Here is a 15,257-nt window from a genome sequence, read left to right as displayed (position 1 = left end):
GGTTGTATAGGTGTTTGTATAGGTGTTTGTATAGGTGTTTGTATAGGTGTTTGTATAGGTGTTTGTATAGGTGCGCAACGGTTCCTCGTACCCATGTATATTATGTATGTTCATTTAGTGGACATATATTAAAAGGACTCCATTACACTCGTTTTACTCTCCTGCGCCTGACTTCCCTGCCACCTACACACACGGCTCTGACACACACACAAGAAAGGAGACCTCCATAGAATAATAAATGTTCAAAATGATATTTAAATTTTATTATAATATGCTTTGTTAGATAAATAGAACAGTCGGTAACCTGATGGAGACTGGACTATCAGGCAATATGTATGTTTATGTAATACGGGTACAAAATACCTGCAACTTTTCCCAAATTCCCAGGTTTTCTGGGAAATCCCGGGCGAAGTATTTCCAGCCGGAAGATTCCCCTCCTGATTTCGGGGATTTCTGAAAAAAACCTGGAAATGTTGGGAATGTTGCTGGAACCCTATTCTGTAGCAAAGAAAACAAACCCAAAAAACTGCTACACTGTAATAATAAAAAAACCTTGGTATTATGAGAATATACATAAGAATTCATCTACTTTTTCTTTTACATCATCACCTCTACATATCGGTGTAATTGTGCTTTGATAATGACATATTTGCGACTAGAACACAGATACAGAACATTTCAAAACCCGCACAGAATTACAAGGGAAACCAAAATGAACTGATTTCTGGAAAACTTCCCACACACCCCTTCCCACAAGACCATGAGTAAATGAATAGACTGGAAGTAACACGTCTCACAAGTCATTCCTAAATCCCATGTCAAACCGTAGCCCCTACTACTCCCTAGGCACTGTACAACTGAGAGGACTGGATTGGCGTACACAATGTGGAAGCTCTGTCTGTGACAGGTGGAATTGTCTCCATACAAGTACGTACGGCATAGTTGCTAGGGGATGATTTGGGATTATAGGATAGGGCACACATTTAACATGGATTAATGAAACAAGGCGTGTTGTTGGAATGAGGTTCAGCTGCTATCTGGTGGATTCAACCAGGCTGGTCACACAAACCAACACATTTCATTACACAAACACACGCACGCACGCACGCACACGCACTATTAGGAGGGGAGCATCATCTTCTTCCTGTATCATCGAGGCAAACTTGGCAGCAATAATGCAAATGAAAAAGAATTAAACAATTTTAAAAAAAAGGTAATACATGCAGAAGACGATATACAAGCATGCATTTACAAGATGAGACCTGAAAAGTTCACCATTACGTTTTTACTAAATGGTAGAGCTCTCTACTACCTTCTCCCTAAATGCTTCCACTACTCATCTTGGTTGTTATTGATGTAACCCATTGTGGAGATGGCTACATTCTCAAGACAGACAGAGACTCCCATTGGAACTGTACCCCTACGAAGCATCACAGCAGTTACGGTGCGATATCTACAGTGGAGTTGAGTGAAGCACAACTTTTCTCCACTGACCAGGGTTGGGGTCAATTCCATTCCAATTCAGTCAATTCGGGAAGTTAATTGTCTGAATTGAAATGGAATTGATCCCCATCATACTACTATCCTAATAGGCCAGCCATCAGCAACTGACAGCCAGGTGTTGGCTGTTATAAAGGCATGAGGCTCTGTTGATGTTTTTTGTACAGTGCTGTGTCTGTACACTAGTTAGATACATTTCCCATATCTGTCTGTTTTAGAGTGAGAAGTCCATATTTGCAGTGTGATCTTGAAGAGTAGAGTCTTCGTTTCCTGGTTCTATTCCAGACATAGAACATTCAGGATTTACTTTTATGATTCCAAATTCCCAAAAATGTTCTGGAACTTTTACAGATATTTATGTTTGGAAAAATCTTCTTCTTCTCTCTTAATGTAATTGTTGTGATTGTTGATATTTTCCCCCTCCTCTCAGACAGTAAGAAAAGTTTCCATATTGAGAATCCGTTCACGTCAGATATTCTTGTTGTACGGTTGACTTTGGTTGCATACTGCCAGCCAGGTTATTCCTCCTTCCTCCTGTCCTGATTGGCTCAGGTATTTCCTGCTTTTTCCTGATTGGCTCAGCATGTGAAGTCTTCGAAGTTGCCCTGTGCTGGATGGTGAGGAAGCATGTTGGCAGGATACGAACCCGGCGTACGCAGGTTCTCACAGGGCGTCTGAGGGTAGAGAAGTGAACAAATTATCAGAAAAAATGAAGGGAAGAAGAAAGGAGAGAGACAGGAATAAGAGGTTCTCACACAGAGCCCGAGGGATGAGCGAACAGGAAACACAGACAGGAATAAGAGGTTCTCACACAGAGCCCGAGGGATGAGCGAACAGGAAACACAGACAGGAATAAGAGGTTCTCACACAGAGCCCGAGGGATGAGCGAACAGGAAACACAGACAGGAATAAGAGGTTCTCACACAGAGCCCGAGGGATGAGCGAACAGGAAACACAGACAGGAATAAGAGGTTCTCACACAGAGCCCGAGGGATGAGCGAACAGGAAACACAGACAGGAATAAGAGGTTCTCACACAGAGCCTGAGGGATGAGCGAACAGGAAACACAGACAGGAATAAGAGGTTCTCACACAGAGCCCGAGGGATGAGTGAACAGGAAACACAGACAGGAATAAGAGGTTCTCACACAGAGCCCGAGGGATGAGCGAACAGGAAGACAGACAGAAATTAGAGGTTCTCACACAGAGCCCGAGGGATGAGCGAACAGGAAACACAGACAGGAATAAGAGGTTCTCACACAGAGCCTGAGGGATGAGCGAACAGGAAACACAGACAGGAATAAGAGGTTCTCACACAAAGCCCGAGGGATGAGCGAACAGGAAACACAGACAGGAATAAGAGGTTCTCACACAGAGCCCGAGGGATGAGCGAACAGGAAACACAGACAGGAATAAGAGGTTCTCACACAGAGCCCGAGGGATGAGCGAACAGGAAACACAGACAGGAATAAGAGGTTCTCACACAGAGCCTGAGGGATGAGCGAACAGGAAACACAGACAGGAATAAGAGGTTCTCACACAGAGCCCGAGGGATGAGTGAACAGGAAACACAGACAGGAATAAGAGGTTCTCACACAGAGCCCGAGGGATGAGCGAACAGGAAGACAGACAGAAATTAGAGGTTCTCACACAGAGCCCGAGGGATGAGCGAACAGGAAACACAGACAGGAATAAGAGGTTCTCACACAGAGCCTGAGGGATGAGCGAACAGGAAACACAGACAGGAATAAGAGGTTCTCACACAAAGCCCGAGGGATGAGCGAACAGGAAACACAGACAGGAATAAGAGGTTCTCACACAGAGCCCGAGGGATGAGCGAACAGGAAACACAGACAGGAATAAGAGGTTCTCACACAGAGCCCGAGGAATGAGCGAACAGGAAGACAGACCGAAATTAGAGGTTCTCACACAGAGCCCGAGGGATGAGCGAACAGGAAACACAGACAGGAATAAGAGGTTCTCAGACAGAGCCCGAGGGATGAGCGAACAGGAAACACAGACAGGAATAAGAGGTTCTCACACAGAGCCCGAGGGATGAGCGAACAGGAAACACAGACAGGAATAAGAGGTTCTCACACAGAGCCCGAGGGATGAGCGAACAGGAAACACAGACACGAATAAGAGGTTCTCACACAGAGCCCGAGGGATGAGCGAACAGGAAGACAGAAAGAAATGAGAGGTTCTCACACAGAGCCCGAGGGATGAGCGAACAGGAAACACAGACAGGAATAAGAGGTTCTCACACAGAGCCCGAGAGATGAGCGAACAGGAAACACAGACAGGAATCAGAGGTTCTCACACAGAGCCCGAGGGATGAGCGAACAGGAAACACAGACAGGAATAAGAGGTTCTCACACAGAGCCCGAGGGATGAGTGAACAGGAAACACAGACAGGAATAAGAGGTTCTCACACAGAGCCCGAGGGATGAGCGAACAGGAAACACAGACAGGAATAAGCGGTTCTCACACAGAGCCCGAGGGATGAGCGAACAGGAAACACAGACAGGAATAAGAGGTTCTCACACAGAGCCCGAGGGATGAGCGAACAGGTAACACAGACAGGAATAAGAGGTTCTCACACAGAGCCCGAGGGATGAGTGAACAGGAAACACAGACAGGAATAAGAGGTTCTCACACAGAGCCCGAGGGATGAGCGAACAGGAAGACAGAAAGAAATTAGAGGTTCTCACACAGAGCCCGAGGGATGAGCGAACAGGAAACACAGACAGGAATAAGAGGTTCTCACACAGAGCCCGAGAGATGAGCGAACAGGAAACACAGACAGGAATCAGAGGTTCTCACACAGAGTCCGAGGGATGAGCGAACAGGAAACACAGACAGGAATAAGAGGTTCTCACACAGAGCCCAAGGGATGAGCAAACAGGAAACACAGACAGGAATAAGAGGTTCTCACACAGAGCCCGAGGGATGAGCGAACAGGAAACACAGACAAGAATAAGAGGTTCTCACACAGAGCCCGAGGGATGAGCAAACAGGAAACACAGACAGGAATAAGAGGTTCTCACACAGAGCCCGAGGGATGAGCGAACAGGAAACACAGACAAGAATAAGAGGTTCTCACACAGAGCCCGAGGGATGAGCAAACAGGAAGGACAGACAGGAATAAGAGGTTTTCACACAGAGCCCGAGGGATGAGCGAACAGGAAGGACAGACAGGAATAAGAGGTTCTCACACAGAGCCTGAGAGATGAGCGAAAAGGGAACACAGACAGGAATAAGACTTCCGGTAGTAGAGAGGAGTGAACATACTGTATTGGAAAGAAACCAAAGAGAAAATACTGCCAAAAATCACCCTGCAAAAATCCCCCTTTTCTTTTATAGTGCACTACTAAGTCTAAAGTAGTGAATAGGGTGCCATTTTGGGTAAGAAAGATGAAACGGAGGAACGGATTAAACGGAGGAATGCAGGGTAAAGGAGGATGATATAACTCCATGCAGCGAACCAACCATCTCTCTCTCTCTCTTTCCACAGAGGGTTCTACATGGTTCTATGTGAAACCAGAAAGGCTTCTCCCTGGAACCAAAAAGGAAACAGCCAAATAACCCTTTTGGAACCTTTTTGCCAAGAGTGTACACTTGAAAATCAGAAGCTGTCACCCCCACCCAAAGCTCTCATTGTAAACCCACTTGGCCGGTCCTACAGACCATCCGTGATTAAATTGAAACCATTTCCACAATCTCGCACCTTCTCTTTTATCACTGTGCCTCTCTCTCTATTTTATTTATTTATTTTTGTCTCCCTGTCTTTCTCCCCCCTATCTACCCTGTCTTGGTCCAACAATTTTTTCCAGACACTGCAAATACTTAGCCAGAGATAGAGCTGGCCTACTGACATGGCGCTTGACGTCCTCCAGACTCAGAGCTGCTCCCCGGTCGTTGCTGTTGCTGCGTTTGTGTTTCTTATTTGAGCACCGACACAGCTTGTACTTGATCACCTGCAAACAAGCAAACACAGTAGCTGGTCTTTGAAGCAGTGCCTCAGAGAACCAGACTTTTGGAATGCAGCCAACTGACTGTTCATCTGTTTTCCTTTATCTTTTACAAACTGCTGGTGAACAGGTTTCCCTGTTTATTACTGGATTCGTATTGAGACAAATGAATATAGTAAAGAAAAATTTATATCATTGAAAGGCAATTGATCGTACATACACAGCCATGATTTCTAGTGTCAGTAATGTTAACAATAATGAGATAAGCTACTGATCCCAGTTTATTCCAATTATTCCATTATTTGTATGTTTTATTTTATATAGATAGAATTAATTATGAGTACATGAACATACAGTAAACAGAAAGACATCCTTGTTGAACAGGAAGCTATTCTACCCAGGGAGGTTGCTCCTCTGATACAAATCGACAGCAACAGAAGACACACCGGAAACCCCAAGACATAAACTGTTTCAGGACACACCGGATACAATTTTGAAGAAAGATCTGACAGGAAACGTAGAAACATTTTATATTTACAAAATGAATGCTTACCTCATATAGGTAGTCAAAGAGCTCCAAGATGGTGAGGATACTGGCGCCAATGAACAGACCCATCTGACCACCAATATCACCTGAAAACACATGGAGAGAATCATCTGACCACCAATATCACCTGAAAACACATGGAGAGAACCATCTGACCACCAATATCACCTGAAAACACATGGAGAGAATCATCTGACCACCAATATCACCTGAAAACACATGGAGAGAATCATCTGACCACCAATATCACCTGAAAACACATGGAGAGAACCATCTGACCACTAATATCACCTGAAAACACATGAAGAGAACCATCTGACCACCAATATCACCTGAAAACACATGGAGAGAACCATCTGACCACCAATATCACCTGAAAACACATGGAGAGAACCATCTGACCACCAATATCACCTGAAAACACATGGAGAGAATCATCTGACCACCAATATCACCTGAAAACACATGGAGAGAACCATCTGACCACTAATATCACCTGAAAACACATGGAGAGAACCATCTGACCACCAATATCACCTGAAAACACATGGAGAGAACCATCTGACCACCAATATCACCTGAAAACACATGGAGAGAACCATCTGACCACCAATATCACCTGAAAACACATGGAGAGAACCATCTAACCACCAATATCACCTGAAAACACATGGAGAGACCCATCTGACCACCAATATCACCTGAAAACACATGGAGAGAACCATCTAACCACCAATATCACCTGAAAACACATGGAGAGAACCACCTGACCACCAATATCACCTGAAAACACATGGAGAGAACCATCTGACCACCAATATCACCTGAAAACACATGAAGAGAACCATCTGACCACCAATATCACCTGAAAACACATGGAGAGACCCATCTGACCACCAATATCACCTGAAAACACATGGAGAGAACCATCTAACCACCAATATCACCTGAAAACACATGGAGAGAACCATCTGACCACCAATATCACCTGAAAACACATGGAGAGACCCATGTGACCACCAATATCACCTGAAAACACATGGAGAGAACCATCTGGCCACCAATATCACCTGAAAACACATGGAGAGACCCATCTGACCACCAATATCACCTGAAAACACATGGAGAGAACCATCTGACCACCAATATCACCTGAAAACACATGGAGAGAACCATCTAACCACCAATATCACCTGAAAACACATGGAGAGAACCATCTGACCACCAATATCACCTGAAAACACATGGAGAGAACCATCTAACCACCAATATCACCTGAAAACACATGGAGAGAACCATCTGACCACCAATATCACCTGAAAACACATGGAGAGACCCATCTGACCACCAATATCACCTGAAAACACATGGAGAGAACCATCTGACCACCAATATCACCTGAAAACACATGACATACATGATGAAACATGCATGATGAAAAATAGGCAACGGCTTTGTGTCCGAAACCTGAAATGTTGGTTCCATAGTAAATTAAGTAATATTGAGTTCATGTTTGTATTCACAGGCTAAAACATAATTGAAAAATGTTGTACTCAGCTATAACGACACACCTCAGGGTGGTTAAAATCAATTTAATTAAAACTTATAATAACTGTATTTGCTATTTTGTTCAGCAATTTCCGATCAACTGCTGACCAGCATTTTCTTACCCAGCAACCCTGCGAACTCGTAAGCTTTCGTCTGCTCGATGGTCTCGTAGTTCAGAGCCTCAAAGAAGATATCCAGAACCAGGATGTTATCACTGTCAACCAAGAGGAGAGGGAAGAGAGGAAGAAGAAGATAACTTATTGTCTAAAATGACACAGCTATTAGTATTTTTGTTTTCTCCTAACCCCCTAAGATACCCAGACCTTAAAGACACAGCTATTAGTATTTTTGTTCTCTCCTAACCCCCTAAGACACCCAGACCTTAAAGACACAGCTATTAGTATTTTTGTTCTCTCCTAACCCCCTAAGACACCCAGACCTTAAAGACACAGCTATTAGTATTTTTGTTCTCTCCTAACCCCCTAAGACACCCAGACCTTAAAGACACAGCTATTAGTATTTTTGTTCTCTCCTAACCCCCTAAGACACCCAGACCTTAAAGACACAGCTATTAGTATTTTTGTTCTCTCCTAACCCCCTAAGACACCCAGACCTTAAAGACACAGCTATTAGTATTTTTGTTCTCTCCTAACCCCCTAAGACACCCAGACCTTAAAGACACAGCTATTAGTATTTTTGTTTTCTCCTAACCCCTAAGACACCCAGACCTTAAAGACACAGCTATTAGTATTTTTGTTTTCTCCTAACCCCTAAGACACCCAGACCTTAAAGACACAGCTATTAGTATTTTTGTTTTCTCCTAACCCCTAAGACACCCAGACCTTAAAGACACAGCTATTAGTATTTTTGTTTTCTCCTAACCCCTAAGACACCCAGACCTTAAAGACACAGCTATTAGTATTTTTGTTTTCTCCTAACCCCCTAAGACACCCAGACCTTAAAGACACAGCTATTAGTATTTTTGTTCTCTCCTAACCCCCTAAGACACCCAGACCTTAAAGACACAGCTATTAGTATTTTTGTTCTCTCCTAACCCCCTAAGACACCCAGACCTTAAAGACACAGCTATTAGTATTTTTGTTCTCCCCTAACCCCCTAAGACACCCAGACCTTAAAGACACAGCTATTAGTATTTTTGTTCTCTCCTAACCCCCTAAGACACCCAGACCTTAAAGACACAGCTATTAGTATTTTTGTTTTCTCCTAACCCCCTAAGACACCCAGACCTTAAAGACACGGTGCAGCACCCCTGGAGCAGTTTCGGGGTTAAGTGTCTTGATCAAGGACACAACAGCAGGAGACGGCATCTAGGAACCTTCAATAAAACCAACAAGTCCACTTCATACTTAATACCCACATCTAACAGCAATTGAGCATTGATTGGCACGGCAGGCTGTCCCTCTCCTCGCCTGCATGATTTCCTGTTTCTAATCTTCATATAGATGACTGAGCAGATGTTTCAGGTTGAGCAAATCATTTGTGGTCGTGCGTGTGCATGTGTGTGTAGTTTGCCTTCAGATAATTTCCTCCTGGCTTGGATCCGCCATTGAGGGAAACATACGAAGGAAATTTTTCCTGTTGTGATTTCACTGTACTAAATTATACACTATATATACAAAGGTATGTGGACACCATTTCAAATGAGTGGATTCGGCTAATTCAGCCACACCGTTACTGACAGGTGAATAAAATAGAACACACAGCCATGCAATCTCCTTAGACAAACATTAGCAGTAGAATGGTCTTACTGAAGACCTCAGTGACTTTCAACGTGGCACAGTACATGTAGGATGCCACCTTTCCAAAAAATCAGTTTGTCAAATTTCTGCCCTGCTAGAGCTGCCCCGGTCCACCGTAAGTGCTGTTGTTGTGAAGTGGAAAAATCTAGGAGGAACAATGTCTCAGCCATGAAGTGGTAGGCCACACAAACTCACAGAACGGAACCACCGTGTACAGAAGCATGAAGCGCGTAAAAATGGTCTGTCCTTGGTTGCAACATTCACTACCGAGTTCCAAACTGCCTTTACAAGCAACGTCAGCACAAGAACTGTTCGTCGGGAGCTTCATGAATTGGGTTTCCATGGCCGAGCAGTTGTACACAAGCCTAAGATCACGATGTGCAATGCCAAGCGTTAGCTGGAGTGGCGTAAAGCTCGCCGTCATTGGACTCTGGAGCAGTGGAAACGCATTCTCTGGAGTGATGAATCACGCTTCACCATCTGGCAGTCCGACGGATGAATCTGGGCTTGGTGGATGCCAGGAGAACGCTACAAGACCGACAACGGTAAAGTTTGGTGGAGGAGAAATAATGGTCTGGGGCTATTTTTCATGGTTTGGGCTAGGCCCCATAGTTCCAGTGTAGGGAAATCTTAAAACAGAAATGGTTTGTTGAGATCGGTGTAGAAGAACTTGACTGGTCTGCACAGAGCCCTGTCCTCAACCCCATCGAACACCTTTGAAATGAATTGGAAGGCCGATTGCGAGCCAGGCCTAATCGCCCAACATCAGTGGCCAAACTCACTAATGCTCTTTTGGCTGAATGGAAGTTCCCGCAGCAATGTTCCAACATCTAGTGGAAAGCCTTCCCAGATGAGAAGAGGCTGTTATAGCAGCTCCATTTTAATGCCCATGAATTTGGAACAAGATGTTCGACAGGCAGGTGTCCACATACCTTTGGTACCTCTCTCTCTCATCACTCTTTCCCTCTCTCATCTCTTGTCTGTAGAATGTGAAGCAGGGATTACTGTACATCAAGGCCTCGGGCACAGTGGATTATTTAGTTTCTGAATATCTGGTAAACAAGTGTTGTGTCGAAACTACAGGAATCCAAATGCAGGGCAAGTTAGACTACTAGTGTGCATCCCAAAACTGCACCCTATTCCATAAATAGTGCACTACTTTTGACCAGGGCTACATAGGGAATACGGTGCCAATTGGAACCATCAACACTACAGCTGTTTCTCTTTGACGATAAATCGGCAGGTACATGTTTTAATACCTTTATCATGGCTTTGACGTAACTAAAATCACAGTAAATCTAGTCAATCAGAAAATACTTTTGATGTTCACAAACAAGACTTTGTGACTCAGGCAAATCCGAGTCACATATAGAATGTAGAACATGTATAATCTGAATCACATATAGAATGTAGAGCATGTATAATCTGAATCACATATAGAATGTAGAGCATGTATAATCTGAATCACATATAGAATGTAGAACATGTATAATCTGAGTCACATATAGAATGTAGAACATGTATAATCTGAATCACATATAGAATGTAGAACATGTATAATCTGAATCACATATAGAATGTAGAGCATGTATAATCTGAATCACATATAGAATGTAGAACACATATAATCTGAATCACATATAGAATGTAGAACATATATGTATAATCTGAATCACATATAGAACGTAGAACATGTATAATCTGAATCACATATAGAATGTAGAACATATATGTATAATCTGAATCACATATAGAATGTAGAACACATATAATCTGAATCACATATAGAATGTAGAACATATATGTATAATCTGAATCACATATAGAATGTAGAACATGTATAATCTGAATCACATGTAGAATGTAGAACATGTATAATCTGAATCACATATAGAATGTAGAACATGTATAATCTGAATCACATATAGAATGTAGAACATATATGTATAATCTGAATCACATATAGAATGTAGAACATGTATAATCTGAATCACATATAGAATGTAGAACATGTATAATCTGAGTCACATATAGAATGTAGAACATGTATAATCTGAATCACATATAGAATGTAGAGCATGTATAATCTGAATCACATATAGAATGTAGAATATGTATAATCTGAATCACATATAGAATGTAGAACATATATGTATAATCTGAATCACATATAGAACGTAGAACATGTATAATCTGAATCACATATAGAATGTAGAACATGTATAATCTGAATCACATATAGAATGTAGAACACATATAATCTGAATCACATATAGAATGTAGAACATATATGTATAATCTGAATCACATATAGAATGTAGAACATGTATAATCTGAATCACATATAGAATGTAGAACACATATAATCTGAATCACATATAGAATGTAGAACATGTATAATCTGAATCACATATAGAATGTAGAATATGTATAATCTGAATCACATATAGAATGTAGAACATATATGTATAATCTGAATCACATATATAACGTAGAACATATATAATCTGAATCACATATAGAATGTAGAACATGTATAATCTGAATCACATATAGAATGTAGAACATGTATAATCTGAGTCACATATAGAATGTAGAGCATGTATAATCTGAATCACATATAGAATGTAGAGCATGTATAATCTGAATCACATATAGAATGTAGAACATGTATAATCTGAATCACATATAGAATGTAGAACATGTATAATCTGAATCACATATAGAATGTAGAACATGTATAATCTGAATCACATATAGAATGTAGAGCATGTATAATCTGAATCACATATAGAATGTAGAACATGTATAATCTGAGTCACATATAGAATGTAGAACATGTATAATCTGAATCACATATAGAATGTAGAACATGTATAATCTGAATCACATATAGAATGTAGAACACGTATAATCTGAATCACATATAGAATGTAGAACATGTATAATCTGAATCACATATAGAACGTAGAACATGTATAATCTGAATCACATATATAATGTAGAACATGTATAATCTGAATCACATATAGAATGTAGAACATGTATAATCTGAATCACATATAGAATGTAGAACATATATGTATAATCTGAATCACATATAGAATGTAGAACACATATAATCTGAATCACATATAGAATGTAGAACATATATGTATAATCTGAATCACATATAGAATGTAGAACATGTATAATCTGAATCACATGTAGAATGTAGAACATGTATAATCTGAATCACATATAGAATGTAGAACATGTATAATCTGAATCACATATAGAATGTAGAACATATATGTATAATCTGAATCACATATAGAATGTAGAACATGTATAATCTGAATCACATATAGAATGTAGAACATGTATAATCTGAGTCACATATAGAATGTAGAACATGTATAATCTGAATCACATATAGAATGTAGAGCACATATAATCTGAATCACATATAGAATGTAGAGTATGTATAATCTGAATCACATATAGAATGTAGAACATATATGTATAATCTGAATCACATATAGAACGTAGAACATGTATAATCTGAATCACATATAGAATGTAGAACATGTATAATCTGAATCACATATAGAATGTAGAACACATATAATCTGAATCACATATAGAATGTAGAACATATATGTATAATCTGAATCACATATAGAACGTAGAACATGTATAATCTGAATCACATATAGAATGTAGAACACATATAATCTGAATCACATATAGAATGTAGAACATGTATAATCTGAATCACATATAGAATGTAGAATATGTATAATCTGAATCACATATAGAATGTAGAACATATATGTATAATCTGAATCACATATATAACGTAGAACATATATAATCTGAATCACATGTAGAACATGTATAATCTGAATCACATATAGAATGTAGAACATGTATAATCTGAGTCACATATAGAATGTAGAATATGTATAATCTGAATCACATATAGAATGTAGAACATATATGTATAATCTGAATCACATATAGAACGTAGAACATGTATAATCTGAATCACATATAGAATGTAGAACATGTATAATCTGAATCACATATAGAATGTAGAACACATATAATCTGAATCACATATAGAATGTAGAACATATATGTATAATCTGAATCACATATAGAACGTAGAACATGTATAATCTGAATCACATATAGAATGTAGAACACATATAATCTGAATCACATATAGAATGTAGAACATATATGTATAATCTGAATCACATATAGAATGTAGAACATGTATAATCTGAATCACATATAGAATGTAGAACATGTATAATCTGAATCACATATAGAATGTAGAACACGTATAATCTGAATCACATATAGAATGTAGAACATGTATAATCTGAATCACATATAGAATGTAGAACACATAATCTGAATCACATATAGAATGTAGAACATGTATAATCTGAATCACATATAGAATGTAGAACACATATAATCTGAATCACATGTAGAATGTAGAACATATATAATCTGAATCACATATAGAATGTAGAACATGTATAATCTGAATCACATATAGAACGTAGAACATGTATAATCTGAATCACATATAGAATGTAGAGCATGTATAATCTGAATCACATATAGAATGTAGAACATGTATAATCTGAATCACATATAGAATGTAGAACATGTATAATCTGAGTCACATATAGAATGTAGAACACATATAATCTGAATCACATATAGCATGTAGAACATGTATAAACTGAGTCACATAGAATGTAGAATATGTATAATCTGAATCACATATAGAATGTAGAACATATATGTATAATCTGAATCACATGTAGAACATGTATAATCTGAATCACATATAGAATGTAGAACATGTATAATCTGAGTCACATATAGAATGTAGAATATGTATAATCTGAATCACATATAGAATGTAGAACATATATGTATAATCTGAATCACATATAGAATGTAGAACACATATGATCTGAATCACATATAGAACGTAGAACATGTATAATCTGAATCACATATAGAATGTAGAACATGTATAATCTGAGTCACATATAGAATGTAGAATATGTATAATCTGAATCACATATAGAATGTAGAACACATATAATCTGAATCACATATAGAATGTAGAACATGTATAATCTGAATCACATATAGAATGTAGAACACATATGATCTGAATCACATATAGAATGTAGAACATATATGTATAATCTGAATCACATATAGAATGTAGAACACATATAATCTGAATCACATATAGAATGTAGAACATATATGTATAATCTGAATCACATATAGAACGTAGAACATGTATAATCTGAATCACATATAGAATGTAGAACATGTATAATCTGAATCACATATAGAATGTAGAGCATGTATAATCTGAATCACATATAGAATGTAGAACACATATAATCTGAATCACATATAGAATGTAGAACACATATAATCTGAATCACATATAGAATGTAGAACATGTATAATCTGAATTACATATAGAATGTAGAACACATATAATCTGAATCACATATAGAATGTAGAACACATATAATCTGAATCACATGTAGAATGTAGAACACATATAATCTTAATCACATATAGAATGTAGAACACATATAATCTGAATCACATATAGAATGTAGAACATGTATAATCTGAATCACATATAGAACGTAGAACATGTATAATCTGAATCACATATAGAACGTAGAACATGTATAATCTGAATCACATATAGAATGTAGAACACATATAATCTGAATCACATATAGAATGTAGAACACATATAATCTGAATCACGTATAGAATGTAGAACACATATAATCTGAATCACATATAGAATGTAGAACATGTATAATCTGAATCACATATAGAACGTAGAACATGTATAATCTGAATCACATATAGAATGTAGAAC

General features: G+C 39.0%; 1 protein-coding gene and 2 long non-coding RNA genes across 14 annotated transcripts in view; 1 reads left to right on the top strand and 2 right to left on the bottom strand.

The window, feature by feature from the left end:
• Nucleotides 1-237: 237 nt before the first annotated feature.
• The window catches only part of asic1b (acid-sensing (proton-gated) ion channel 1b), a 438,689-nt gene continuing 423,669 nt past the window's right edge, over nt 238-15,257 (bottom strand). For 3 of the 4 annotated variants that reach the window (XM_052474068.1, XM_052474065.1, XM_052474066.1), the window contains 4 exons: nt 7,688-7,779; nt 6,024-6,103; nt 5,375-5,476; nt 238-2,174 (listed from right to left, as the gene is read on the bottom strand). In XM_052474068.1, coding sequence (XP_052330028.1) covers nt 2,079-2,174; nt 5,375-5,476; nt 6,024-6,103; nt 7,688-7,779 — 370 coding nt within the window. In that variant the 3' untranslated portion in view covers nt 238-2,078. Of the gene's footprint in view, nt 2,175-4,988; nt 5,056-5,374; nt 5,477-6,023; nt 6,104-7,687; nt 7,780-15,257 lie in introns of all 4 variants that reach the window. The other variant, XM_052474067.1, reaches the window with a different exon arrangement.
• LOC127910398 (uncharacterized) lies at nt 2,186-4,532 on the top strand. 7 transcript variants are annotated; one of them, XR_008074665.1, is made up of 4 exons: nt 2,186-2,527; nt 2,695-3,365; nt 3,812-3,923; nt 4,092-4,146. It is a non-coding gene; the product is annotated as an uncharacterized LOC127910398 (long non-coding RNA). The 7 variants fall into 7 exon arrangements; XR_008074669.1 differs by lacking the exon at nt 4,092-4,146 and having other exon boundaries at nt 2,695-2,974; nt 3,142-3,365; nt 3,812-4,078; XR_008074668.1 differs by lacking the exon at nt 4,092-4,146 and having other exon boundaries at nt 2,695-2,974; nt 3,031-3,365; nt 3,812-4,078.
• Nucleotides 7,797-9,016, bottom strand: LOC127910400 (uncharacterized). 3 transcript variants are annotated; one of them, XR_008074671.1, is made up of 3 exons: nt 8,755-9,016; nt 8,465-8,580; nt 7,797-8,236 (listed from the first exon to the last, which is right to left on the bottom strand). It is a non-coding gene; the product is annotated as an uncharacterized LOC127910400 (long non-coding RNA). The 3 variants fall into 3 exon arrangements; XR_008074672.1 differs by having other exon boundaries at nt 7,797-8,178; XR_008074673.1 differs by having other exon boundaries at nt 7,797-8,120.

The sequence above is a fragment of the Oncorhynchus keta genome, chromosome 21 (assembly GCF_023373465.1).
Source record: "Oncorhynchus keta strain PuntledgeMale-10-30-2019 chromosome 21, Oket_V2, whole genome shotgun sequence".
NCBI lineage: Eukaryota > Metazoa > Chordata > Actinopteri > Salmoniformes > Salmonidae > Oncorhynchus > Oncorhynchus keta.
Note: the sequence above shows the minus strand (reverse complement) of the source record. Positions and strands in the feature narration are given on the sequence as shown.